The sequence below is a fragment of the Pipra filicauda genome, unplaced genomic scaffold (assembly GCF_003945595.2).
Source record: "Pipra filicauda isolate LSUMZ 115617 unplaced genomic scaffold, ASM394559v2 scaffold509_size397805_pilon, whole genome shotgun sequence".
In the NCBI taxonomy this organism is placed as follows: Eukaryota; Metazoa; Chordata; class Aves; order Passeriformes; family Pipridae; genus Pipra; species Pipra filicauda.
Window position 1 is genome coordinate 331,069 of NW_024104653.1, and position 14,293 is coordinate 345,361.

The following is a 14,293-nucleotide window of genomic DNA, read 5'->3' on the forward strand; positions in this document are numbered from 1 at the left end:
AGAATATTTGTCAATGTCTTTGTCTAACTTAGCAAGTAAATGCAAAGGAGAGGGAAATTACCTACAATGCCCATTACCCATTAAACACCCAACTCAGGCAACTAAGCTGGCCTCTTAAAAGTTCTATAGTTACTGAAGAAAGAGAAGTATTTGGGAAGGCTTCACCCTGAAAAGCTGATTTGCTACAAAAAAATATTTCTCTATTTACTATGACAGGAAAAAGCTGGTTAAGCCTGGTGTCTCTGGCTCAGTGCTCAAAATTATAGCTTAATTTGTCAAGAATGGTAGAAAGAACTGACCAAACTACAAAGATATTTGTAATTAAAGTAACAAAATAGTAGCAGCTCATTTTGGAGTAAAAAGAAGTATTGGGGCTACAAAGATACAGCTTAAATATTACAATAATAGGATTTGTATAAATAATCAAATAAGATACCTATGAACTGAAAACTATCTTTGACATTCTACAGAGCTGTGTGGGCAAGAATAACATAAAGCAGAAAGAAAAAGCAGTGGAAGGAAATTAATATTTAAAATCTTATTTTGTCTGCAGGGTCAAATTTCTAATGAAAAAATGCCTGCAAAATCATAATAATAAACACTTCTAAATTGAGAAAAAATACTACATATTAAATATATGAATTACTATAAATACTTCTAAATTGAAAAAAATACCTGTAAGTATGGTCTTAAAAATTCCCAAGCAAAGACCATAACGCAAAAGTATTTTAAATTAATGAAAAATAACTTCCGGTCAGGATGAAATTTAAAATTAAAAAATTATTATTATTATGGTAAAGCATGAAAAGTTCAATACCTACCATATTTTCTGGGCATTTTTCACAAGTAACAGAGAACCCACCATTACTGGAAACCATCCTGTATCCTGGTTCACATACACAGGAACTACCTGAAAAAAACAAAGCAAATGCACTTTTAATCTATATAAAACTGACTGTTTTTTACAGAATACTAAGAACTGCTGTTGTTCCCAAGAGATCAGTATGGATTATTAGACAGACACAAAACACCTGAGATGTGGATGAAAATCATCTTGCTTTTTGAAAATGTCCATGTTCTGATTCATACACAGATATTTTAGGAAAGTGTTACAAGGCTGACTGATCCACCAGGATGCAACAGGAATCTCGAGCTTGTGTTTTTTGTGTTCTTTTTTTAAACCAAACAGATATAATCTCTCTATCTAAATCTTGCCACAGTGACTTTCTCAGCCCATTCTCTCTACAACACCAGCATTATATGTTTGTATACAGTTTTGACTATTTCCACAGGAAGTCAGTCCTAAAACCAAAATATGTTTAATGTTTATATTCAAAGGTTTTTTAAAATTTAACTGTCATATGTGAAGCTGTTTTAAATTTGCAAAGCTTTTAAAATTGTGCATGGGGATCAAACTTTGAATGGTTTTTAGTAACTAACAGAACATACCTAACATTTAGTATGAAATGAAACACTACTTTCATAGCACACCCTCGTGCACATCTGCTAGTCCTCAGCAACTCTTTTTTTTTAGAAACCTTTTCAGTCTATCAGACTTCTCACCATAATTTGGAACGCATACTACAAACCAAAACTGATTATACGTACTAATAAACTGTATTTATTATTACTTAAGTTTATTGAACTGTGCATGTAAAAATAATGTAAAATTCTGTGAAAAGTTTAATAGCCTTAAAGTACATCCTCATGCGATCAGTTGCACAGAAACATTTGTCAAAGGGATGAACCACTCATAATTATAAAAAAGACCAATAGGATTATGTCAGTGAAGAGGCTTGAGTTGTGATTTCACTGTGACAACACCTAAATTTGTAGGCATATTGCTTGATGGCAGAATCCACAGTGATGAGCTATCGAGGGAGTGTATGGGCAGGCTTGTGCAATCACAAGTGGAATTCAGCCATCATGCAAAGAGTAGGCTAAATGTTACCTACCTACATTGCTCCAGTCAGATGCTCCAAGAAAAAAAATAAACCCTTGACCTCCACCTGGAATTTATCTCTCCCTGAAGCCCCTGATTTGGAGGAAGATTCAGCCTCAGGGGAGTTATGGATCTAGACACCCACATTATAAGATCTGAAAATGATTACATGGTATTTGTTTTTCTGTAAGTAAACTATAGGACTACTCTTTAGGGTGTCATATTGGTGCTGAAGAGGTGACCAGCTTTTACGCAGCAGTTGTGAAAACAGCCATCCACATCACTGCTTCTCACTGAAGTACCAGCTCTGAAGAGAGATGCTGTTGGGTCTTAGTCTCAAATTTGTGTCTGTACACGACAGTGAACTCCCACTCTCATCCCCTAAAGAAAGCGACTGACTATCTGGATTTTTTATCTAGTACTGTCAAGGTGTGTTGTATTCGCTCCAAGCTCCCGTGTGGGACTCAGACCAGCACGGGTACAGCCTGAGGATCTCTACATCTCGCACATTCAACCTTTGACAAGCAGTTTAAAGTTACCGAAGTGTTCAAGAACATAATTTCAGGGCTCTGTGAGATTTTACCAACGAAAACGCAAATACTCATAACCATACAAATGCCTGAGGAAAGAAAGAGTATTAAGAAAGGCTTTATTAAAAAAGGCTTTATTTAAAAAGCCGTTTCTCAGGGCTGTATCTCAGACACGTCGCAGCTCTGCTGCGCCCACTTGGGTCTTTGCGGCATCGTGGCGCTTTTCGCTGCCTTCAGACTCGCCCCTGAGAGCTACTGTTTCACCGCCACGGCCTGAGCCCCGATTTTGCGCCTCCCGCTGCTGGGAGTCGGATTCAGCGCGGAGCCGCCCGAGCCCCGATCGGCCTCGGGCCCGGGCAGCGCCGCCTCCCCCCTCGCTCACCGCCGGCGCTCTGCCGCTGGTGGGCTCCGCAGGGCGCGCAGGCCAGGCGGGAGCTGTCGAAGTAGCGGTCGGTGGCGCAGGCGGCGGGGCGCTGGAGCGGGACGGAAAAGGCGCGGGCGGGAGGCAGCGCCACCGACACCGCCAAGAGCAGCGCGGCGGCGGCGGCACCGCGGCCCCCCGCTGCCATGGCCACCGCGCGCACCACCGCTACGGCGAGCGCCGCGGGCCAGCCGCCGCAGTCCGCGAAGCGTCCGCGGGGTGGGCAGGAAGGGAGTGGTACAAACCCGGGATTAGGGTGTGGGCTGCACAGGGGTTTGTTTGTCCTGTGGGAGATTAGGAGGAGGACACAAGAGTACGGCGAATCCCGGATTACGCTTTCCTGTACCTCGTCTCTAGAACGGTGTATCATACTAATGTAACACTTGTTTGTAACTTCCCCCCTGTGAGAGGAAACTGGTAACAAGGTGAAAACACAAAATGCCTAGAGGAATGGATACAGAGCCGAAGTAACTCCCCTTTACCTCTTTCACCTTTGTCAGGACGTTCTTGTTCCCATTCCACAGAATGACAGAATGGGTCAGGTTGGAAGGGACCACAGTGGGTCATTTGGTCCAACCTCTCTGCTCAGACAGGATCATCCCAGAGCACATGGCACAGGATTGTGCCCAAACAGTTCTTGAATATCTCCAGCGAGGAACACTCCACAACCTCTCTGGACAATCTGTTCCAGTGCATAGTCACCCACACAGTAAACAAGTTTTTCCTCATATTCAGGTGGAACTTTCTGTGCAACAGTTTCTGCCCATTGCCGCTTGTCCCATTCCTTCAAATGTTACCAAAACTTTGCAGGGTACTTTATGCCTTGGGTATTAATTATTCCTTGTTGCCCCTGTCCTGCAAGCTAATTGCCTAACTATTACAATTCTCGATATTAGCACTGCTTGGAAGCCTATATGCTTATTGCACCAAATGCTTTATTCCTCATTGGATTTCTTGTGCTGGCTCAACAAGGCTTTAAAAGCTTGAGTTACTGATATCTTCAAGTCGAATTATCTGTCCCCAGGCTGAAGTTCATGTAAATTTTACTATCTAAAAGACGTTAGTTTTTACCCCTTGGTGTGCTTGATTTGTGGAAACCTCCACCTTGCATCCTGCGCAGGATAAGCAATGTCTCCCTTTTAAACTATATTGTGTGTGTTTAGAGAGCTCCTAAAATCGGCAGCATTACTAGGTGAATCTACCAAAAATAACATTTTTTTATTATTATTTGTCTATGTAAAATGGAGCAGACAAGTGCTGAATAAGCGTAGAAATACAGGGGAGAATACATAAAGGCAGGTGGGATAAACACTAGGATAAAATAACTACCTCACCTGCCCAACAATCCTGCCTCTGCCCTTCCCTTTACACAGCCTTTCCTCCTCCTCTGCCATTTCCCCATCCCTGCCTGCCTTTCCTTCCAAAACCCAGACTTAAGCCAGCCGAGCTGGGTTAGAAGTTACTGGCAGAGCAGCGGTGAGCGCAAACCCGCTCCCGAGTTCTGAGGCTGGGAGGATGCGGCACTAGCGGGTATGAGCCTGAGCACAGCGCACAACACAGCAAGGTGGCCGAGTCCCGCAGCCCGCCGTGTGACCGATCTCTACATACCGATCTGGTACTGTACAGCTCTATCATTACACAGTTTGGTCATTATACAGCGCTATTTAAACGGGACCACAGGGCCGCCCCCGGCCACAAGGCGCATGCGCACTACCTGCGGCGCGCGCGGGCATCACGGTGAATGGGGGCGCGCGAGGCGGCGCACGCGCGGCAGAGGCGGGAGGGGGCGGGGTCACGGGGCAGCGGCGTTTCCCGCCCCGTCCGCAGGGTGCGCGCGCAGCCCCGCGCTCGCGGCGCGCGGCAGGGCTCGCGGCCCGGAAGTGCTCGTGCGGCGCAGCCGCTCCTCGGTGTGGGGGGGTAGCGGCGGCGGCGCCATCTTGGCGGAGCCGTGCGGGAGCTGCGGAGTCCGTCCGAGCGCCAGTCCGGTGGGTGCGTGGATGGATGGCGTGAGGGACAGCGTCCGCCTCCTCCGGGTGCGGCGTGTGGCTGAGGGCGGCGCGGGGTTTGCGCCGGGAGCCAGTTCTCGGGAGTTCGACTCTCGCGGAACCGCTGCGCGGCCGCTGCCCGGGCCGCGGCCTCCTCGTGCCGCCGGCTTTCCCACCCCCTTTCCCCGCTCCTGGTGACTCCCTCAGCCCTGTCCCGGTGCCGAGAGGCGGCCGGGCTTCTCCGTGACGGCGGAGCACGACCAGCTCTGTTGGGCCCGGAGCGCGTGTGGCGCGGGGCGGCCTCCCCTCGGCCCGTCCCCCTCGCCCGTGCCCCGTCCTGCCGCCCGCGGCCCCGCGCTCCGGCCCGGCCGGGTCCTGCAGCGGCGGTGGCGCTCGGAGTGAGCGGTGCTCCCAGCCGGCCCAGCTACAGAGCTCAGTTGCGTCTTCCTCCAGCAATGTGCAGAGTGCCATTAGCAGCAGCCTGCTTCCACTGTGTAGGCTTATTTTGAAGAACAGAATAAGAAATCTTCTTCTGATCTACCGGTTATTTTTATATTGGTCCAGTTTATAGTCAGAGTGTTTCTGCGTATGTTGTTTCTAGCTTGCATACAGATAATGTAATCTCTGAACGTTGTGGTTAAAATACTGGTCTAGTGCAGGCTTAGTTTCCCACAGTGTTTACAAGTTGTGGGCTTATTTTAATGGCTTTAATGGTATTTCAAATTTGTCGAGGCTGTGGAAGAATAGGTATAGTAGTGTTTTCTGGTCAGCTTTGTTTAAATATAAAATTTCATAAAACTGTGTTTGCTTCTGTGCTTTTAAATTGGTGGCATGAAGTTGTCAATCTGTTCTCCAAATCCTTGCTCTCTGAGTCTCTGCTGAGTTAATGAATTGGTCTTACTTTTCATGACAAATCACTGCTTTTGGTCATTCACTTTAAATTGTTGGATGGCTTGTCTGTACTTTCTACCCACGCTTGATTGTTTAATATCCAGTCAGTAAGAACTTATTATTTGAACTTGCATTTTTGTTTGTGAACTTCTTAGAGATCACATGATCTGGAATCACTGTGTCTAGTTTTCACCGCTGAAGGTTGTGTGTTGTGTCCCTGGTGCATCGTGGAGAACTTGCTCTTTATCACCAAAGAAATACGAAGGAGAGCTGTTGTGAATGATGTTTAAAAATTGGGATAAGAATGTGGAGTTGTGAAATCCAGGAGTACTACAGATTAAATACATCATGAAGTAGGAGGGCAATGGATTTGGTTTTTCAAGACACGACGGTGCTGTATGAAAGTTCTGCCCTTGAATTCTCCATGCTTTTTGGCACTGCCGTTGCATCTGTTGAGAAGAGACGTAAAGTTCTGGGTCTGGCTGGGACGGAGTTAATGTTCTTCACAACAGCCCATACAGTTCAGTGTTTTGGATTTGTGGCTGAAAGAATGTTGACAACGCATCAGTGTTTTGGGCTGTGGCTGAACAGTGCTTGCACAGTGTCAAGGCTTTATCTCTTTTCCCTACTCTGCCACTCCAGCGAGTGTGCTGAGTATAGGTGAGAAGCTGAGAGGGGACATGGCTGGGACAGCTGACCCAAACTCACCAAAGAGATATTCCGTGCCATGTAACGTCATGCTCAGCAACAAAAACTGAGGTAGAGGAAGAAATATTTTGATGGTTTTGGTTGCCTGAGGGGATTTTTTCTTGGCTCCCAAGGCAGTTGTTATTTGAAGGTAGGCTGGACATCAGTCAGCCTGTAGGAGGTAATGAGTGATTTTCTTTGTTTTGCATTTTTCTCCTCACTGATGAAACTTGACCCACGAGTTCTCTTGACTTTGTTCTTCCTATTTTCTTTCCCGTCCTGCTGATGGGGACAAGGAGTGCACAATTGGCTGTGTGGGTGCTTGGCTGCTGGCTGGAGTCGACTTGCCACAAAAGTACAGAGAACAGATGGTCTTTAGAGAAGTTACTAAATAGGCAGTTGTTTTCTGTTGTGCTTGCAAAGTGGTGATGTAGAAGTGACATAAAACCCATTAGTTAGAGAATTTGGACTTTGTTCTTGTTTTGCTAAGTTCAGTTGGAGTGACAGTTACAGTTATTGATAGACGACTTGTCACCAGGATCTGGTGCTTTGAGCAAGGGTTTTGGTTTGTAGGAGGGATTTGTCAAATGCTTGGAGTGTTGGGCTGTTGTGTTTGTTCTAAAGGGATGCAGTAATTTGCTACAGAAGCTTGTGTTTTTTCTCAGAGTACTGTGCTATTTATTTGTGATGTTAGATAATGTTGAAAATCAAGGTATGTTTAAGTCAGTGCAGTAGAGCATTTCTTGTTCTTGTGTGTGAACAGCAGTGCAGTACAGTAAAGATACAGGGAAAATACTGAAGTTGGCTTTGTAAATTCAGGTACTTTCCAAAGTTTGTCCTTGTTGGATATTTTGCTCTGTCATTTGATGGTCTTTGCTGTGTACATTAAGTGTAGTGCTGGACTGGTGAGTAGCGTACTCTTGTGAACCTTGAAACCAGGTGGATCTCAGAAGAATGGACACGTCCTTTAATCATGAGATGGACTTAAGGATCCTTCAAGGACTCAGTTGAGAGTTGTTCCCTCGATACACTGGCAGTCTGTTTCACTGCAACAGTTCAGTGTGGCACAACCAATGACCAAGTAATCTCATCGTATTTTCATCGTTTCCAGAAGTCAACTTAAATTTTGAATTTCTTTTGCTTCTGAAATGGAAACACAAAGATGCAGTGCATAGCATCTTGGAACGTGGAAGGAGTTCTTCACATGGGTTCATAACATGTTTGGCTTTAGTGTAGCCACTGCTATGGATGAGCTGCAGCAGTGTAGCGCAGTATGTAAAGCAAAGTACAGGTATCAGCCATTAATTATGTTTCATTTTCTTTCCACAGTTAAGTTGATTTTACAGAATTTATCAGGTCTCCAAAGCAGAAACAGGTAAGCTGCCAAAAGCTTAACACTTCTCAGTGAGTATTGTGACAAGATCATACACAGCCTTTTTTCCTCACGTACTTGTGGCTGGGAACTAGGATATGCTCTCCTGAGTGCTCGTGGCTGCTGCAGTTAATACTCTGACTACGTCAAAGAGACAACTTCTTTGAATGCTGAGAAAACATACATTACTGAACAGAACTGATCACTGGGTAGAGCAACTTGTCAAAGCAGTAAAGGCATCACTGTTTGTGAATTATGTCATTTTCAATGACATAGTTATTCTTTTTCCTTTCTCCTTTTATCAACTAGTGTCCTGTTCAAAAGGAAACAGGATTTTTTTGTTCCTTAGGACTGGGCAGAGATCTCTGGCATATAGTCACTATGCCATGAAAGACTTGATGTGTTCTTTAGGTATTGTGGATGGTGAGGAATGACTTAGGTGGATTTTGTTGCCCTTAGGATAGGGAATATTGATAGATTTGTGCACGTGTGCTGGTGGAGTAGCTGATTGTTCTGACTAATCAACATTCAGTGAACTGTGTTTTAATCTTGTTCTTGTGAACTTGTGGGTGTTTTGATACCTTCTCTCTCGATTGAGACAAGGGCATTCATTAAAACGGCTCTAGCTTCTTAAATGATAAGATACTGTAATAGCTGAGTACTAAAGACGTGCTATCATGTGTACCTTTTTGTCTGCAGGTGATTTTTGCTGTGGGTTGAGCTCAGCATGGCTGTAGTCATCCGTTTACAGGGGCTTCCTGTTGTTGCGGGTCCTCCAGATATTCGTCGTTTCTTCTTGGGATTGAATATTCCTGATGGAGGTGTGCATATTATTGGAGGAGAGCTTGGGGAGGCTTTTATTATATTTGCAACAGATGAAGATGCACGGCGTGCCATGAGCTGTTCAGGAGGGTTTATCAAGGACTCACGCGTAGAGCTCTTTCTCAGCAGCAAGGCAGAAATGCAGAGTACCATAGAAATGAGCCGGAAACGATTTGACCGTGGGGGACGAGAAACTATGTCTAGCTCTAGAAGAACAGGTACTAATGGTTCTGGTGCATCAAGTGTTGGAGACATGCCACATTTAGTCACAGCTTCTCCAAAAGGAATAAGAAAACCTGGTTACGGGCCACCAAATCGCCTAGAGGCTGGTTTCCATACCAATGGCACAAGACACGGTGATATGGGTATACATAAGTCAAACTATCAGTTAAGAAAGGATTCTCACCCATTTAACCCAGATGACTGTTACTTATTTCTACGTGGTATACCTTACGCTGCAACAGAAGTGGAAGTACGTGCTTTCCTTTCTGGGATACGTGTGGATGGAGTGATTCTGATAAAGCACCGCAATGGTTTAAACAATGGTGATTGCTTGGTAAAATGTGCTACACCTGGTGATGCCTTGGAAGGACTTAAACGTCATAGACAGTACATGGGTCAGAGGTTTATAGAAATTAGTCCAACTACGGAGGAACGGTGGATTGAATGTGGTGGGACGGTGGATGTGCCAGATGAAATGGATCACTTTTTCTGTGAAGACCTTTCTCCAAAAAGTTCAGGCTACATGCATTCAAGGAGGCATTCTCGTTCAAGATCACCAAGGAGACAAAGAACGCGTTCTCGTTCATCTCCCAGCCAGGAATATTACATACACTTAAGAAATCTATCTTTTAATGTGGAGAAGAGAGATTTGAGAGATTTTTTCCCTGATCTGGATATATCCAGCAAACAGATCAAGATTCTAACAGATAAGCATCAGAAAAGGACTAGAGATGCCTTTGTGATGTTAAGGAGTGAGAGAGAATACCAGGCTGCTTTGGAATGTCATAGAAAGGTTCTTCTCAATCGTCCTGTTTACATTTTTCCAATTTCAAGAAAGTCAATGTTGAAAATAATCGATTCTTGTGAGAGAAAAAGATCACTAGACAGAGATCATCCTGGACAGGCTATATCAGAAAAAAGTTACCGGGAAGGTCATTCCAGCCCTAAGATATGTGTTTATGTCAGGAATTTTCCATTTGATGTGTCAAAAATTGAAGTGCAAAAGTTCTTTGCAAGATTTGATATTGATGAAGATGATATTTATTTACTCTATGATGAAAAAGGACTTGGACTGGGAGAAGCACTAGTGAAGTTTAAATCTGAAGAACAAGCCATGAAAGCTGAAAATTTAAATCGTCAAACATTTTTGGGAACAGAGGTATTAATAAGACTTATATCTGAAGAGCAGATGCAGAAGTTTGGTGTATCTGTACCATTATCTGCACCGAATCAAGTGCATGGTTATTCACATCCATATGACAGAGGTGAGCTTTCCCGTCCAGTCAGTTCACCATCTGGGCCACCACAAGGGCCACCCATGCATTCATTTGGTCCCCCCGGGAACTTCAGGCATCATTCTGAATTTAGACACCCCCCTGAGGACTTCATGGGCCCTCCTAAGGATTTTAGAGGTCCACCACCCCTCATGGATTTCGGTGGTGACAGTGAACCTTTCGGCAGAATGGAGTTTGGGAATAATAAAATGGGAAATTTTCCTGAAGGAAGATTCATGCCGGATCCGAATTTCAGTGGTGGTTCTGAACGTGTTGTTCCTATTCTATTGAAAAATTTACCTTTTAAAGCTACTCCTAATGAGATTCTGGATTTTTTCTATGGCTACAGAGTGATTCCGGAGTCAGTTTCTGTGCAGTACAATGAACAAGGATTACCTTCTGGTGATGCCATTGTTGCTATGACAAACTATGAGGAGGCTATGGCTGCTATTAATGAACTGAATGATAGGCCGATTGGTCCACGGAAAGTTAAGTTGAGCTTGCTGTAAAGGAGGAAAAGATGCTCTATAGTAAAACATTCTCGGTTTGACAGTATTGACAGTTATTTTAACTTTTTCTAATTCCTGGAACATCCAAAAGAAACAGTTTCCATGAACGGTTGTAAATAATACCCGGTTCAGTTGTTTAGCTCTTGGTTGAAATGTTTGTAGGACACTGGAAGTCACACATCAAGGTCTAAAGGGATGGAGTTGTAATGCTTTGGGGTTTTTTTTAGTTTGTTTTAATTTCATGTCCTCTGTCTTTGCATCAAATAAAAATATAAATGCTGGTTGACTGACCACGCAAATGGTTCAAATAGAAGATTTTCAGTGCTACCTGCATTAGTAAATAACACTTCTTACTGAGGTTAGCTTAAAAGATGAATGATTTTTATTTTTTGGGTTTTGTTTTTGTGTAAACTTCAGGTTTTATTCGGTTTCATGTGTTTGCAGGCGTTTCTGTTAAAAAAAGAAAAAAGAGCTTCCTGTTCACATTAGCTGGCTTTGCAATTTTTTTTTAATAAAAAGGAAATTGCCATTTAAATGTGTGTCTTCTATTTAAAACTTGGATAGTTAATGGTTTCAACTATTATGCTCAGCAGATGTGGGTCTTGGTGAGATTGATGCTGTCTACTTCCTCTGGGAAGAGTGAACTGTTACAGTTTGTCAACACAGTGAAGAAAAGGTAGTTAGTTTACAGAGATTTCAGTCTGTATTAATGAGTTGGACAGGTTTTCTTCTCACTCGCTGTAGTAACTTGAGGCAGAAAATGAATGTTGAAATCAGATCAAGAATTCTGATTCAGTGGTCTTCATTTTATCTCCACATGCTGCATAATGTGAATACTAGCTTGCTGATGATGTTTGGATACGCTCCAGGTCAATCTCTGATTAGTTTTAACTAACATCTGTCATGGTAACCAAGCTGCCAACCAACTATGTTATTTTCTTTTGTAATAAAATAAATGCTTATGTCAGCATTTAGAATATGTTGGTTAGATTGGTTTGGTACCACCATATTTAAATTTTAGGAAGAAATAAAAGCTAGCCTGGAAAAGCTGCATGTTCAAAATTCAGGCTTAGTTGGAAACTTTGGTTGCGTGGGTAAGGATTTTTGTTCACATTGCAACTGTACAAGATAGTATTTGGAGTACTAAAGAATTTCATGAATTTTAGTCCCCTCAGACTAGGACAGCAAAGTTGCAACTTGGCAGTGAAAACTTTTAACCTTTGCTTGGGCAATACAAAAAATCATAAATTCATGGAGTAGAGAGGTCTCTAGTCCAACCCCTTCCTCAAAGCAGTGTCCGCTAGATCAGGTTACTCAAGGCCTTCAGTATTTAATAGCTCCAAGAACGGAACTCTCTGGGCAGCCTGTGGTTGATCCCCCTCACTGGTGGGTCAAATTTTAACTGCTTTATTTATGTAAAGTCATCATCGTAATTGCTAAACTTGCAAATAAACTGTTAAGTACAAGCAAACAAAATCAAGAGAATTTTTTGTTCTGTAATTTTTAAAAGGTTAGTGTAGCTTTATTTCCTCTGCATATTATTCTCTATTTTAAGTGCCCAGAAAAAAGAATTTTGAATGAAAATGCAAGGTCTGTGTATGTAGCAAAGAAAAAAAATGTGGCTAAGTTTAAATTCTGAACACTTAATATACAGTTTTTTGCTGTCTGGTAGGAATTAGCTTCAGAATCATATGGTTTTGAATCCTGTAAATTTAAAGGGCATTAAAATAAAACCCACAAAGTTGTGCTTTAGCTACTATGAAAGAGATCAAGGAGCCAGAAGACTTTGCAGGTAAAAGACATGAGAATCCTCAAAATGAACTTCCCTGACGTTATCATTATGTTGAAAACTTCATTGTGATTATTTTTGTAAGCCAGTGTCTTTACTACTAAGCTGTGTTGTAAATATGAATGCAAGTAACTTCTCCAGTTAGTCAGCTTTAGGTCATTTGCTGGTTTTAAAGTTCTTCCAGCTACTACACAACAGGGTATTTCAAACTTGGAGGCCGGAAAGACAGGAGAGTTTAGTAGGTTTTTCTGCCAGTAAAGCATGAGAATGTCTTTTAAAAATAACACCTGTTCTCAAAGAATTTAAGAGTAATTACTGATAAAATACCATTAATTTTTGGGATGGTAAACTCCCCCCCCACCCTTAGTGAACATATAAAAAAGAATCATAAAGCTTGTAATGGCAGAGGTCATAATTGAGGCATTTCAAAATGGTTTTCTGTTTGCTCTGTAGCTAATTTGTATTTAATTTAAAGCCAGAATAGAGTTTATGACTAGTTTATCTGAAATGTTTGATTGACAGGCCAAAGAAATAATTATTTTTTCAAGGTCTATAAATACAAAAACTGTACTTCAAAGTATGTACAGATGAACTTGAAGCATAGGGAAATTGGGAAGGGATGCCAGTGTATCAGTGAAATAATAAGGTTACTAGGATAGTTGATTCTTAGTTTATAGGTGTTATCTGATTGGTGCTTTGCCTCTGTGTGTGTCTGTCCTTCTCTGTTCCCCTTCTCCTCCACTGAGATGTGTATGTATAGGCATTATATTCTGATTCTGCCTGAATAGGTGGTACAGGTGCATGGTGTGGTGGCAGCATTTCCTGATAATAGGGTTATATAACTTTAGATGTTTAGTGGCTTGAAGGCACTGTACTTTTGGTACAATGGACAAATCAGAAGCCATCTTATAATTACATGGCTTGAAGTACTGTTCTTTCTTTTTAAGTACCATCCACATAGTAAAAGAACAAAAAATGAAATGCTGCAGTTTGTGACGTTGATAAAACACAGCAAGTTTCTTTAGTTATGCCTTCTCTGAAGTTGCTTTTGCTACCATTGTCCAAAAATTCTGGTGTAAAGGAGAACAGTCTCTATTGTCAAGAATTAGAAATAGTGATCACCTACCAAAGCAGCTTGAGGCGTTCAGGGAAGCTGTAACAGCACAGTCTGGTTAGTACAAGAAGATAACCCTTAATCCCAAAAGGAATGTGCCAGCATTTTCAACAGAGTGGCAAAATATTCTTAGCAAGATTGATACAAGCCTGCATCATCTAGGTGTTAGTAGTCAAAAATACATGTGAGTGAGAAATGTCAGTCTTGCAGCAAGCACTTATGCCACAAAAAAAATCTTTGCAGAAGTATCTTTTAATTCTGTAATTACATTCTAAATTATTCTTCTGGTTCTAAAGTATTTTAATCAGGGACTTTTCATCTGTAGTTTCAAGGTCACACAAGTGCTGTGCAACGTGCAAACCTAAGACATCATACATGCAGGACAAAGTTGCCCAACACTCTATTTCTCCTGTTCTGGAAGTTTTCCTGTAATTCCTGAAGTTGACTTTTTTGTGAGGTAGTGAGAAGGAATTTGAAGCTGCTCAGGAAAACAAACCCCTCATTCTTACCCTAGCTACTAATGTTTTAGGGGGGAATTAATTAAACATGGCTGCCTTTTTTCAGCATTCCTTTCTCAAGGCATAGTACACAATCACTGTTTGCATGTATGTATATGATATGAAAGCCTAGTATTGTTATGAAGTTGGCCATCTGTTTTGGAGATGGACTACTTCATTGAGTATGAAATGGTAAAGTGGTGACCACCATAATTCTGATGTTGTGATACAAATATTT

The 14,293-nt window shown here is 42.4% G+C and overlaps 2 protein-coding genes across 7 annotated transcripts in view; one reads left to right on the forward strand and one right to left on the reverse strand.

Moving 5' to 3' along the window:
* TMEM67 (transmembrane protein 67) overlaps positions 1–3,041 on the reverse strand; it is a 47,257-nt gene extending 44,216 nt beyond the window's left edge. For all 3 annotated transcript variants that reach the window (XM_039386837.1, XM_039386836.1, XM_027737372.2), the window contains exons 1-2: positions 2,855–3,041; positions 822–910 (exon numbers count right to left, since the gene is read on the reverse strand). In XM_039386837.1, the coding sequence (XP_039242771.1) occupies positions 822–910; positions 2,855–3,041 (276 nt within the window). The remainder of the gene's footprint in view (positions 1–821; positions 911–2,854) is intronic.
* A 1,758-nt stretch (positions 3,042–4,799) lies between these two features.
* On the forward strand, positions 4,800–11,029 carry RBM12B (RNA binding motif protein 12B). Of its 4 annotated transcripts, none has more exons than XM_027737386.2 (3): positions 4,800–4,878; positions 7,786–7,831; positions 8,528–11,029. In XM_027737386.2, exon 3 carries the CDS (start codon positions 8,556–8,558, stop codon positions 10,653–10,655), a length of 2,100 nt encoding a protein of 699 aa, XP_027593187.1. In that variant the 5' UTR covers positions 4,800–4,878; positions 7,786–7,831; positions 8,528–8,555; the 3' UTR covers positions 10,656–11,029. The 4 variants fall into 4 exon arrangements, with proteins under 4 accessions (XP_027593187.1, XP_027593190.1, XP_039242772.1 ...); XM_027737389.2 differs by having other exon boundaries at positions 4,829–4,926; XM_039386838.1 differs by having other exon boundaries at positions 4,860–4,882; positions 7,786–11,029.
* Positions 11,030–14,293: the final 3,264 nt, after the last annotated feature.

Excerpts from the sequence above, each read along its gene's own strand:
- RBM12B (XM_027737386.2), top strand. The coding sequence starts at position 8,556 with ATGGCTGTAGTCATCCGTTTACAGGGGCTTCCTGTTGTTGCGGGTCCT.